This window comes from Carassius gibelio, chromosome A13, assembly GCF_023724105.1.
Source record: "Carassius gibelio isolate Cgi1373 ecotype wild population from Czech Republic chromosome A13, carGib1.2-hapl.c, whole genome shotgun sequence".
Lineage (NCBI taxonomy): Eukaryota > Metazoa > Chordata > Actinopteri > Cypriniformes > Cyprinidae > Carassius > Carassius gibelio.
In genome coordinates, this window is record NC_068383.1 from 9,849,470 (window position 1) to 9,863,047 (window position 13,578).

General features: G+C 36.9%; 1 protein-coding gene across 2 annotated transcripts in view; it reads right to left on the minus strand.

Annotated features, from left to right (window-relative positions):
* Window positions 1-3,704, minus strand: part of LOC128026097 (sine oculis-binding protein homolog A-like) — a 38,195-nt gene extending 34,491 nt beyond the window's left edge. For both annotated transcript variants that reach the window (XM_052612828.1, XM_052612827.1), the window contains exon 1: window positions 3,050-3,704. In XM_052612828.1, coding sequence (XP_052468788.1) covers window positions 3,050-3,145 — 96 coding nt within the window. In that variant the 5' untranslated portion in view covers window positions 3,146-3,704. The remainder of the gene's footprint in view (window positions 1-3,049) is intronic.
* Window positions 3,705-13,578: the final 9,874 nt, after the last annotated feature.

Genomic DNA, 13,578 nt, shown 5'->3' on the forward strand with positions numbered 1-13,578 from the left:
AAAGTTCCCATGATGAAGCATATCAAAGTGAAGTGCTCTGCCTAAGTCCACTATAAATACACTGCTGGATTAAGGGTGGACTAGTGGGCTAATACAATATAAATCCCAAAACAATATAAAACTGTGTATAAACCGTAGCACCACCCATTTACATGCTCAGCTAATTTGCTGTTGTTACCAAAGAAGTTAAAGGCTGATCAGCTGCAATGTTTTATTATGGTGTATTTAGTATGTTGTCTTTTTTTGTTACAGTCAATGATGTGAAATATTTATATTTATATATGTAAAAAAAAAAAAAACTGTTATATAGGTGTAATTTTATTTTTCGTGCATATTATAGGCGGTCTGTAAGATATATATATATATATATATATATATATATATATATATATATATATATATATATATACACACACACACAAAAATAATCCCAAGGTGATTTGCTGCTGGATGCTGTCTGCTGACTGGAGAGTTTGGGTGGGATAAATTGTGGTAGGGCAGGTCAACTTTATCCACAGACCTGTGGAAAAATGACTGCTCTACGGATAAAATGACAGACTTTTGCCTGAAGGGTATACACACAACACCTTTACAAGACCAACACTCACCACAGACCTTTGGAGATGAGCATAGTAAATTACAGAGGAAAATAAAGACTAAACAGTGTGTGACAGACTTAAAGTATTCTGAGAAATCGCTGAATTTGTCACTAAACTCAGATTAAAGACGAGCAGTGCACAAGCTGTTATAAGCAGTGTTTATCATGCGTTGTATACGTCTCAGCTTACTTCACTCAGGTGGCAGTTCTTCCAGCATCCTTCAACTGCCCAAATCCACATTTATTCTTGCCACATTTTAATCTCCTATTTAGTAACCTAAAAGGGTATATAACAACTTGAGATGAGTTTCTTTCTCAAGCTCTCCAAACTGACAGAATGCCAAATCTTTTAACTTATAATGTACTGTATATATATACTGTATACTGTATATGTACTGTATCCAGGCTTTTATTCTAATTTTAGTAAGAGAAGAGAAAGGATCTAATGGAATACAAGCTAAAAAATTTTTCAGTAAATGGAAGTCTCACACCATTCGAGAAGCAAGGTATTTATTCCATTCTCTTTCTGTCATAAACTGACTATACAAAAATTGATTCCTTATTAAAGGAAAGGTCAGCAGTGTGAAAGACAATGTAAACTTAGGCAGCAATGTATTTTCACGTCAATTCATTGATTAATAAATCGTCCTCAAAACTTTTTTTCCCCCCAGATCTATTCAATTTTTCTAAATTCACTACAATTGCAAGTAATATTCACACAGATAATAAACTTTTGTTTGATGATGATGATGATGATGAATATTTTACCATTTCTAAATGAACATTTATTTTGATGTTCAAAAACACCTACGTGATGTGATTGTCAGGAGGCCGGAAAAAAGGTGTTATGAAAAAGATGAAATTCTTGAAACTAAATTTTCGTTCTTTTTTATTATCATTTCCATCAAAGAAAGAAGTGGTTTTGTTTTATTAAGTTATATTTTTAAAACATTTGTCAGCCAAATCAAAATCGGGGATGTAACCAACATCGAAATCAGTTTTGCAACGGTTTTGTTGTCATTTTGACATCACAGTGAGGACCTCTGTAGACCCTGATGTCTAGTTTAAAAATGAAAATGCAAGGTTATGTGAAGTCAAATAGAATAACCTGAAGTATGATCATTGTAAATTAAACACTTAACATGACTACAATATACACACTATTTTTAAATAATGACTGAATAATTAAGAGGGTTCAGCCCCCCCCCCCCCCAACCCCAAATAATTCACACCTCAGATTAAGTCAGTTTCTGCAAGGGCAGCATTGCATCCCTCTCTTGTGTGTGTGAGTTACGTCAAACTGAAAGATCGGTGCCGTTAGGGGAGACGCACGCGTGTATCTCCGCTACAGGTCGATCAATATCTGTCAAATTTAGAGCCCCGGCGGACCGGTGAGCCTCGTGCAGGTTCCGTCAAAATAATCACTGACAAGAAAAAAAGCGAACGGAGCAAATTCACCAAAGCCACACAGGCGATTAAACTGACCTAAACACGTTATCAGACCAATGAAATGCGTCCCTGTATACCACGATTTTGCTATCAGAATAAATGTAACTTGATCTGATAAAGAGCACAGATCAATTCTGACGTTTCCAAAACATTAGGCTACATGGCAGCTGATGCAAACGCTTCAGACAATGAGCTTCATAAAACCAGGAGACAAAGCGCCTGTGTGCGCATTCAAAATATACTAACGCATGCTTTCCTCAAACAGAACCAAAAAGTCAAATAATCTCCTAGTTCTCGAATAAACAAAACTATGACTGCATATACCTAATAGGCTACCCCGAAAAGGCTTTTTAAATGTGCATTTGTCACGAGCAGACAGCGCTCAGTCAGTGCTGAACAGATGAACATCTGGAGGTACCAGCGCTTCCCATCAGAGAACAGCTGGACAGCTGTACCCTTCCAACATGCTTTCCGTTTCATTATTGAATTTTACTCTGTTCTGGTGCTGCTGTGTTGTTTAGCAGAGTGATAGTAACGCGCTAGTAGTAGTAGTAACGCAGCCGTTTGACGCGGAGACTGACGCACTGGATTTTCCATCAACTACAGTGAAGCCAACAAGAGGATTTCACTCTAAACCATCTCGTGGTGTGACTGGACATTTTATACTTTACGCGCATATGACATAGAAACACATATAAATATGTTTATATAAAATCCATGGCGCAATGTTAACAAAACATATCATCTCAGCACTGGAAGCAAGACTAGAGTTGTTTGGAAGGTGTGTGAATTAAGCTCAAAAAAGAAACTGGAGGAAAATAATGCCGACCTGTTCTGCAACCCAGAAAGAAAGAAAAAAAGCTGATTAACCCCAAACACACAGCGCTTGAATGAATCAGTTCTCTATATTCAGTCCGAGGGCGGAGCGGCGGTGCGCTCAACGCATCCAAAAATGACAAGCCTTTATGGGCGCCAGTGAGAGAGAGAGCGCGCACAACCTACCTTCATCTCTGCATTAATTTCCCTCTTCACGGGGTGAGCTGGCTTTCTGCTCCTCTTGTTTTCCGGAGGTCTGCCCTCTTTCTCCATCTCAGCCATGTTTTCTTTAATCTCTGTCAATATTTGGGGGTCTAACCCCGCGGGCGCACGGCACGGAGCGAGGCGGGGCCGTTTCAGAGTTGCGGAGTGGCAGCGAATGGCAGGCGCGCGAGAAGCCCCAGTGAAGTTGATGCTGCTGCTGTCGGGGGCTCACCGTGCCCGGGCGAGTCAGCCATCTTCTGCCTGCTATTCCTCAGCGGTCTGAGTGTGAGCAGGATCGAGCCCTCTCCGAAAGCCAACCGAGAGGTTGAGAAAAAAGAGCGAGCCAGACAGGGGGAGGGGCCTCCACCGTAACTCTATACGGCCACGCTGATCCCGGGAAGGCTATTTCCTCCCCAATTTTCCACAGATCGGTTTTCACTCAGCACTCCACGCGTGGCGGAGGTTGTCGCGCGACAGGAGTGAATAGGACGCCGTTGTCTGCTGTGTTATAGCTCACCCCGCGCGCGTTATCAGCACTCCGCAGGGGGTGCTTGATATTGTCATACGAGAAAATTAATGAAAATAAAACAGTCAAGGGGTCCTAATCATTTCTTTTTAATTAAACATCTGTGAATGGGTGGGATTATCGTAATAGGTGTTAGTGTTTATGAGAAAAATATCTGCAGGTAATTAAAACCCACTCTGAAGGTGTGTGTGTGTGTGTGTGTGAGTGAGTAAGTGAGTGAGTGACAGACAAAGACTTTACAGGGGCAAAACAAATGTGTTACATGTAAGAGAAAGAGATTTATGCCGTCATACAAAAATTAATGGGTGTCCCACTAAAACGGTGTCCCCAAAATTTAGATTGTATGGGGTATTTTTTTTTTAAAACTGTTACTACTCTCATAATTTCATTATTATTATTTTTAAAGAAACATGACATTTGGCACCAACAACAAAACATATTTTCTTTTTATTTTGCTGTCATGAGTTTCATTTAATTTTATTACGTGCATTTAACATTATTTTTTACCAACTATCCTGCAACCCATTTTTGGAGTCCCAACCTACTACTGTATTTCAGAACGACTTTGGGGACATCTTGGAGTGCACAGAGGTGCACCTGGGGTTCTGTGAGGAAGATGGAGCTTAAAAGTCTGCACAGAAAGAGTTAATGCAGTGTAAAGATGGAGATGAAAGTCACATAAGACAGTTTTTTTGTAGTTGTTTGTGTGTGTGTGTTGTTGTTGTAAGAAAGAATTATTTGTATGTTTAACCCTCAATAAATCAATCTCTGTTTGCATCTTTCTTGTTTTCTCCATCTCCAACCCACTGTTGAATTGGCTCTCAAACATGGCACTTGTAGGGTAGGATGGCACAAGAAATCCTCTCTCCTCTGGATCGGACCAGAGGCCGTCGTCCTTGAGAGTGTATCGACGTCCCGTCCCAGATCACTAGCAGATGCACGACAGCCTGAATGAGTGCATTGTTTAGCACACACAGCTCTGGCAGCCCCTGCCGAACATTAGTCCATGATAAACAGTTACATTCTAGCAGGGATACTGTTACCCCTCTTGATACTAGAGGAGGTGCTTCAGCCTGTTTCTCTAACAAGCCAAACTGTGTTTTCTCCAGCGTGGATTGGCTTTCACTCCGATTTGATTCCATAGCTCTTAGCCTTGTGTATCAAGTGCGGAGGAATATGGTTTGTAAACACAAGTAAGGCTCTAATATGCAATGACAAATAAGATTAGAGGATGGAATTTACATCTCTTGGGAAATGCCTGGTGGAAAAAGTGTGGTCATGAGACAACATCAGCCTTTTCTGTTCTCATTGTAATCCCTGGTTGTTTATTTTGTGTGTGTATTGTATCCGCTGAAGTGTGTGTGAGAGAGTGAATGCGTGTGTTAGTGTGTCTCCATTTCAAAAAGATACTTATGGGATTTCTATGAGAGAGAAGTATTACAAAAGGAATTAAAAGTAGATGTAAAACAGCTGGATGCCGAATCCGTCACTGGTTCATGAAAAATAAACATTCGTTTTACAATCACAGGTGGAGATAGTGCTTTAAAAATTCAATATTTTCTCTGAAATGCTCAGTACATCCGCCATAGCATCATCTCTTTATTTTACATATGTACCACAGTTTACAGTTTCTTTATGCACTGAGGTTTACCATTATACCACAAACTAGATACTATGGTTGAACAGGAACTTTCTATACCACAGTAGCTTAGTCTTGGTTATGTTATCCTATACTCTATAGAAAGACACATGTTGCTTGTGAAGTTTTGGTTGGATTAAAGTTTATTTTATGGAGCAAAACGGACCTCTTAATTATGTGATAATTACAGCTTTAATTGGTTAATTAATCATAAGTGACAACATTTCTAAGAATGACAAAGATTAGATAAAAAAGACAAATGAAGCAGTGAGCAAACACTGTACTGCAGCAAATAAAGAAGGATAGTTGAATTGAACGTGGATACCCAACAAGTAGAGCAGCAGGAATCAAACAGTAGATGGTTGATTATTTAGGCATTGGTATAATTTTATTGAGTGATTAGAAAGACTGAGTGGAGGATTTGTAGATGTGGTTAAAATCCTTTTTTATTTAACCTGTGGAGATGTTTGTTGACAAATGACCAGAACTTTATGCTACACATGAAGGTTTTGAACAGAATAAGGTAGAGGAGCGGCTGGCATATCAGAGATATAATACTACTCAAGAAACAATTTCTAAGGCTGGTTTGGTTCCTGGTTTATGCACTGGATAAGCAGCTTCAGCCTAGTCTGATATCAAAAACCCAGACACAGCATGAAGTGGGTGTGGAATGATCTGGAAATTCTCTGGAAGACCTAACAGAAGAAGGAGAGTTTCATCGATCCTGAAATGAAGAGTTGTTGGAAGTACCTTTATATATGATGATGAGGGCATCTGTCAGATTAGCTGTATAATAGAGACCGTTAATATATTTCATTTGGACAATTACAAAACTATATTATGGTAACACTCATGGCACTAAAATAAAGCAATAAACATTCATTTGACAAGATTCAACATAAAAATCAACAAATGTGAAGTGTTACAGAGGGATTTTTGAAAAAAATTCAATTTCCGTTTTTTCGCTGTTAAAAATAAGATGATTTTTTTTTTTTTTTTTTTTTAAATTTGTAAAATTACATGAAAGGTCATTTTACAGTTTTTCACTGTATATAAGAAAACTGAACCAATTAACATGTTTTTACCTTAGTTTTCCTTTAAAATTATTAACTGTATTCACGGCCATGTCTGGGGTTTATGGGGCCCCAGTGCAGGTTGTACCCTGTGTGCTCTGTTAGAAATTGTGTAGATAGCACAAATAAATAAATAGAACAAAGATACAAATTAAGCAATGTTTAATTTTTTCATGTTTGTATGTCCAGGTACACTCTAAAAAATGTTGGCAAATATTGTCTAACCCATCTCTTGGGTTAAAATTTAAAGTAAAAAATGTAACTCAATAGTTGGGTTAGTCCATATTTGACCCAAAGCTGGGTTGAAAAAACAGCATATTTTAGAGTATACAGAAATCGAATAATAAAATGTAAAATGTCATTGCATAGTCTTCAAAAAATAAATTAAATATAGATTAATTCTTCTTAAAATTTCAAAGTAAGTCAGTAATGAGCAGCAAGTGATTTTCTCTGTTTTAATTTTTTATATTAACAATAAGAACCCCAACGGCAGCTGGTAAGGAGTGGTCACTTTAAGAGAAAATGCATCCAATATAATGATACAAATCAGATTTCTTTCTCAACTGTTTACGTTCACTTAACCAACAGTATTTCGAGGATACTCACCAAGAGGGGTATTTCAGCATAGTTTATGTATATATGTATATAACTTATGTGTATATATATTAATGTTGGTTCAAGAGCAAGAAGAGGCAAAACTCAATTCTGTGTTTAAGGTCTGTGAGACGCGGCTCAGAACACAGGGCACGGGTCCTGAATTAAGCTCTTTCACTTCTTTTTGTATTTGCATGTTTAAATTGGTGAGGTGTATTTGTTTGTTCAGGCGCAGGAGGATGCGAAGGAGAACTCAGTTCGGTTTTCGACATCTGCCTTTTGTGTGATCACCAAACACAGCGCATGAGTACTCTTTGAATTCTTGTGTCTTGTGCTTGAATGCTTTAAAATCTCTTGAGCTCAGAGCTTCTTTTTAGGCTGGTCTCAGGCAGTCGGTTGAAATCGCCGTGGGGGCCCTCCACAGCTGTGGGCCCCTATAATCGTCACCACCTTTCACCCCACTAGCAATGGCCGAGTGTTTTAATATTTTTATTTTTTTACAGTGTATACGTGTTTCCAGAATCTTGATCAGCTTCGAGAAAAGTAATGAAAGATGCACTGTAATAGAGTCAAAAATCGTAAAAACGTTTTCGACATTACAGTAAATGTGTAATAGAAAAACAGTAACCCTGAGAAGTAACTTCTGTCTGAGAGGTAACATTGTGGCCATACAAGAGTGTTCCCATCTGTGATAGGTTTGAATGAAAATGTGACCCCCCCCCCCCAAATAAAAGTAAAAAAACAAAAACAAAACATTATCCATCAATTACAGAATACAAGTTAAGTATAAAAAGTAACTTTTGACATCACGAAGGTTCTTGTGCTTAAGTAAAATTCCCTCCTGGCTTTTAAGAGTTGATACAGCTGAAGCCAACATTGTTATCCAATGGGATTAATTTGACTGGTGTGAGCTCAGTATGGGGATTATCACAAATCCAGAATAATCCCACTACAGCATGCAATACAGAGCAAAGTTTCTCAAACGGTGGGTCACAACCTATTGTCTATGGTCACAACCCAAAAAATGGGTTGCAGGTCTGTTCTAGGGTCATGCATGACAGACTAGAAACAATGGTAAATGCAAAAAAATAACATACAACCAGCCATATAATCACACATTTTTGATGTCTTATCAACCATTAAAAGGGGGATGAAACCCCATGATTTTTATTTTTGTTATCAAAGGCTGTGTGTGTAATCAAATTTTGTAGTAATATTGTTGGCATTGACTGTGACTGACATTAACTTCTCGAGCACACTTCAGCCAATTATAAACTGATTAATATTCACGATTCATGTTTAATATTGACAAACACCTCAGAGGAAAATTAAAATATTTGATTGGCTTCATTAGTGTTTACACCCTGCAGGAACCTCTGGGTAATCTGCAGTACCGACCTGTTCAGTTTGTTAATTGAGAAGCAATGCAAGTCAAGTCATTTCTATAAATCAAAAGGGTGGTTGATGTTTGTTGGGTAATCTCTCATTATAGTCCTACATGTAAAGCTGTTTTAATGGAGCAAAAGTGTCTTTACTGCAAGTCAGAACATTTTGGAGACACCCCCAATGCATGGTCTTTTTTTTTTTTTTTTAAGTAGGTTAATGAATAGGGAAATAATTAAATTCAAATGACAGGTCGTACAAAATGTAATTTTCAGGATATCCCAGTAAAATCATGTTCATTGATCTTGCAAGAGTTAATAAATGGGATTTTGTACAAACCCCGGTTAGGGGTGATTTAGATATGGGAGAGTTATTGAATCCACCTGACCCCTGGGTTACTCCAAAGAGATTGACCCTGGAGTCAGAGTACTTCAAAGTCAGTTTCAAGTAGCCAAATTAAAGCTGTCTCCCCCCAGTGGCTGCCATTTGCAGTTCCAGTCTGATTTTGTGCACCTTTGAGACGGACAGTCCACTCTGTGATACTGTAGATCAAATTTGTTTCTTTGCTTTTTTTACACTGCTGTGAGCTTCATTTTTTTTTTTTTTTTGTATACACAAACTCCATACATTTAGCCTATGATGTCTGTGGTAGTTGCTTTAGATGTTTTTGTGTAATAAATTGGCTAAGTCATATTCTGATAATTTTTTATTGACAATATTTTTTAACAGTCCGAAATCAGTGGATGTAAATGTAATTTTATGCTACAAACACAAAATAGGTTTTTCAAAATAAAAACAAGAACTGAGCATGCTGAAACTTATTGTTTGCCCCCCAAAAAAGAAAAGAATTCTGTCATTTACTCACACTTATATCGTACCTGTATGACTTCATTTTTCTGTGGAACACAAGAAATTTTGAAGTTGGTAACCAAACAGTTTTATTGACCGCTGGCTTCCATTGGACAAAAACACATAAACATCTTGTTTTATGCTCCAAAGAAAAAAAAAGGTCATACAGGTCGTGACGTCATGAGGGTGTAATGGTGGAATTTTGATTTCTGGGTGAACTAAGCCTTGAACTTTTTTTTCCACCCGAGTACTGTTCAACTGAATGACAAACAGAGTGTTTGTGTGTGTGTGCATTTGGTTTTAGAGAGAGAGAGAGAGAGAGAGAGTTCGGGAACCCAATCCGGCCCATCCAGACGACAGTGCTGGAAACAGTAGTCCAAGGGTGTAATAACCTATACACCTAAATCTGATATGACCTCCCTGTCCATTTGGGAGGAGACCCTGTCTTCTCCCCTCAGCGTCAGTGCAGATTCAGCTGTCTCCTAAGACGCGCCAAAGATATTTATACGCATAATTGCAGGCTGGCTAGTCGTGCAGTGCCAGCTTACCTTCCGCTTCACCTTTCTGTTCATTCTTAAAAAAAAAAAACACAGACCTCAGCGATGTTCAGAGCAGTCTGTGGTTGCGGTAAGAGCTTGTGGCGACGTCTGTGACACGTCAGGGGAAGACCTTCACAGGTCCACACTCATACAGAATGGTCTCACTGAGGTCCTTTATGGCAGGGGTTTTAAATCTTTAATATACCACAGCCCCTAAATATGATCATTCTAATGCGAGAGACCCCCATCCTAAATTTAAAAGACATCTATATAGTTTATTGTATAACGAACCATAAGCAGACCTAGAAAGGACATAGACAGACCCAGAAAAACACTGGGAACAAGTGGAGGGAAACGGGTAAAATCCATGAAATAAGAGGAAAAAGGTATTGTGCTTTTGGATGTCATGGAAATAATTTTTATAGGATACTGTTGTCAAAGACGCCATTTGAAGCTAAACGGAGACGTTTAGAAGGACACACTATAGATGAAACCTGCTATGATTACCCTACTTTTAAAGCATATATTTTATTTAAACAATAGGTTTATGTAATCACATATGCAATTTATAGGGGACGTATTGTATTAGCCCTGCAGTTACAGCATGAAATACTATTTAAACCTATAACATTTACCTATTTTAATATAATCTCAGAATTACAGGAAAACAGTCCGAATTTTGAAATACAGACTCAAAATTATATATATTATCAAATTATTATATAATAATTATATATTTTTATAAATTATAATATATTATATATTCTAAATTATAAAAATATATTATTATAAATATGTGTAAAACATTATTCAGAAAAGATGTAGTTTCCAATTCTTTTCCCCTACTCGTAGTACTGTACTGTTAGAAGTATTATTTTTTTATTTACTTATTTTAAATAGTTTTAATTTTTTTAATTGAAAATGTATTTATTTATTTACTCATTTTTTTTTCCCTTTTTTTGTTTTTTTTTTAAATTTTTCTTTGGACCCTCACTTTAAAAGCCCCTGTCCCTTGGTACTTATTGGGGCCACCCATACATTTTTTTTGTCCCAGTCCACATGTAAAGTGACGATCCAGCTGCACACACACATGATATTCCAGTCGAACAGAGTGCAGTGATGTAATGTCACATTTTCCCAATGACATCATTCGCTGTGATATTTGGATTGATGTTTACAGCATTTTTTTCTTAGTTGTTAGGGGCTGTTCAGGATGCGTTAATGCAGTTAAAGCAGATGGAGTTCAATGTACTTTTAAAAAAGACATGTTTATTATATCCTACACACTATTGCGAATATCAGTATTTAATATGCTTGCCTATAAATGTGTACATATGCTTATAAATATATGAGATGCCTATCCCACCCCTAGATTTATCTGATTGGCCCATTGACATTTATGCACATGCATTTATCCACTGTATCCAATGTGAAAAAAAAAAATATATATGAAAAAAAATAGATACACACTATAGTTGACAGAAGTCCATCTAGTGAATGTTTTCATTGGCTAATCAAAAAACAGTGTTGTGTGTGAAGTGTGAACATTCCCTTTGAATGTTCCACATATATAAAGTGTACTTCGCTGTGTACTTTATGTTTGTGAGGGTCATTAAGACTTTGCAGCTGGTCTATAACATTGCATCACTCTTCCATTCCCTCTTTCCAATAATTTCTTATCAACACTTGTCTTGTTTTAATGACTCCCTGCTCCTCCCTTTGCAGTAGAGTGAGCAACTAATTAAAATTAAATAAATGTATGATAAAAATAAAGCTAATTGGAAATATAAAAAATTATAAATGTAATTAGCAAAAGACAAAAGCACATAACAAAAATGAAACAAATAAACCAACAAATATACAGTTGTTACTCATAAGTTTACATACCTCTTGAAGAATATATGCAAAGTGTTAATAATTTTCACAAAATAAGAGGTATCAACTCGATAAATGAAAATCGCATGTTATTGTTTCATTTAGTACTGTCATGAGCCATTTCATATAACGGATGTTTACAAATACTCCACAAGACAAAATAATAACTCAATTTATAAAGATGACATCGTTCAAAAGTTTACATATATTAATACTGTGTGTCATTTCCTGGATGATTCATGGGTCCCTTGTTTATCCTGAACAGTAAAACTGCCCGCTGTTCTTCTGAAAAATCCTTCAGCTCCTGCACATACTTTGGTTCTCCAGCATCTTCTGCATTTTTGACCACTTTCCAGCAGTGACTATATGATTTTGAGATCCATCAATTTTAGGGACTCATACAGTACATAACAATTACAAAAAGGTCAAAACATTTACTGATGCTCAAGAAGGCAATGCGATGCATTAAGAGCCGGGGGTGTAAACTTTTGAACAGGATGAAGAGGTGTACATTTTTCTTATTTTGATTAAAATCTAAGATTTTTTTCATTTAGTACTGCACCTCAGAAGCTACATAAATCCATGCATGTTTCCCAGAAGACAAAACATGGGCAATTTACCCTGATCATTCAGTTCAAAGTTTTCAAGTTTACACCCCTCAGCTCTTAATGCATTGTGTTGCCTTCTTGAGCATCAGTAAATGTTTTGACCTTTTGTAATTGTTATGTATGAGTCCCTCAGTTGTCCTCAGTTTGAAAAGATGGTTCTCAAAATCATAGTCACTGTTGGAAAGGGTTCAGTTTTGCAGAAGATGCTGGAAAACCAAAGAATGTCCAGGAACTGGAGGATTTTTCTGAAGAACAGCTGGCACAAACAAAGGGACTCATGAACAACTATCACAAAAAATAAAACCGTATGAATCATCCAGGAAATGACACACAATATTGCGATTTAAGAGTATGTAAATGTTTGAACAGGGTAATTTTTATAAACTCCGTTATTATTTTGTCTTGTAGGGTACATATAAACATCTGTCAATTGAAATATCTTATTCAAGACAGTACTAAAAAAAAATAACATGCAATTTTCATGATCGCTTTTATTTTGTTAAAACTATGAACATTTAGCATATTCTGCAAGGGGTATGTAAATTTAAGTGCACAAATGTATATATTCAATTGAATTGCATTTTTTTGGGGGTTGTGCATTTAAATAATTAGCATGTTTTCTTTCTCTCTGAATTGGCAGTTTGTGCACCTGTGAAGTGCCCCCCACTTATAATGTGCATGTCGATTAGCAGTGGATAATAAATAAACTTAATTATTATAAAAATACCATTGATGGCTTGAAAAACACAGATAAACCATATATTGTCACAGTTGTGTGTTTGTCTTCATGTTTCATCATTCAAAACGTTACTGTAACGTCATGAGTTTTATTATTTCTGTGATATATATACACTCAGTGAACACAAGCAAGCAGGCAAACAAAACATACTTCTTAATAAATACTGTAATAGTATATAAATAATACTGGGCACCAGAAGACTGAAATTGAAGAATTGGGTGTGCTGATCAAGTTTCACTTAAACCATTTAGGATCTTTACCTGATAAGAATAGAGTTTAAGGCATTTATATGACCTACACAGTATTGGGTTATTATTAAGCAAATTCTGTGTAAGATAATCTATGTAACCCTACTCATTGATTTTCCTGTTATCAGCCACTTTTATGTGTTTCCATCTCTCTCTCTTGGATATATTCCTCGTTTATACCTTAAATGTCTCCTGTCTCTCCTTTATTCTTTCATTCTGTCATCATAATATGTCTTGCCCACCTCTCTCTCTCTCTCTCTCTCTCTCTCTCTCTCTCTCTCTGGGCTGTTTGGTAGTGGGCGTGTCTGGGAGTCATCTCATCTCAAATACCACAGTTCTGATTCATGACAAGTAACTCTCTGCCTGGAGACGGGATTACAGCCCCTGTCGTCACGGGAACTGCATTGTGCCTCATTGCCCGGCAACCAGAGATGATTG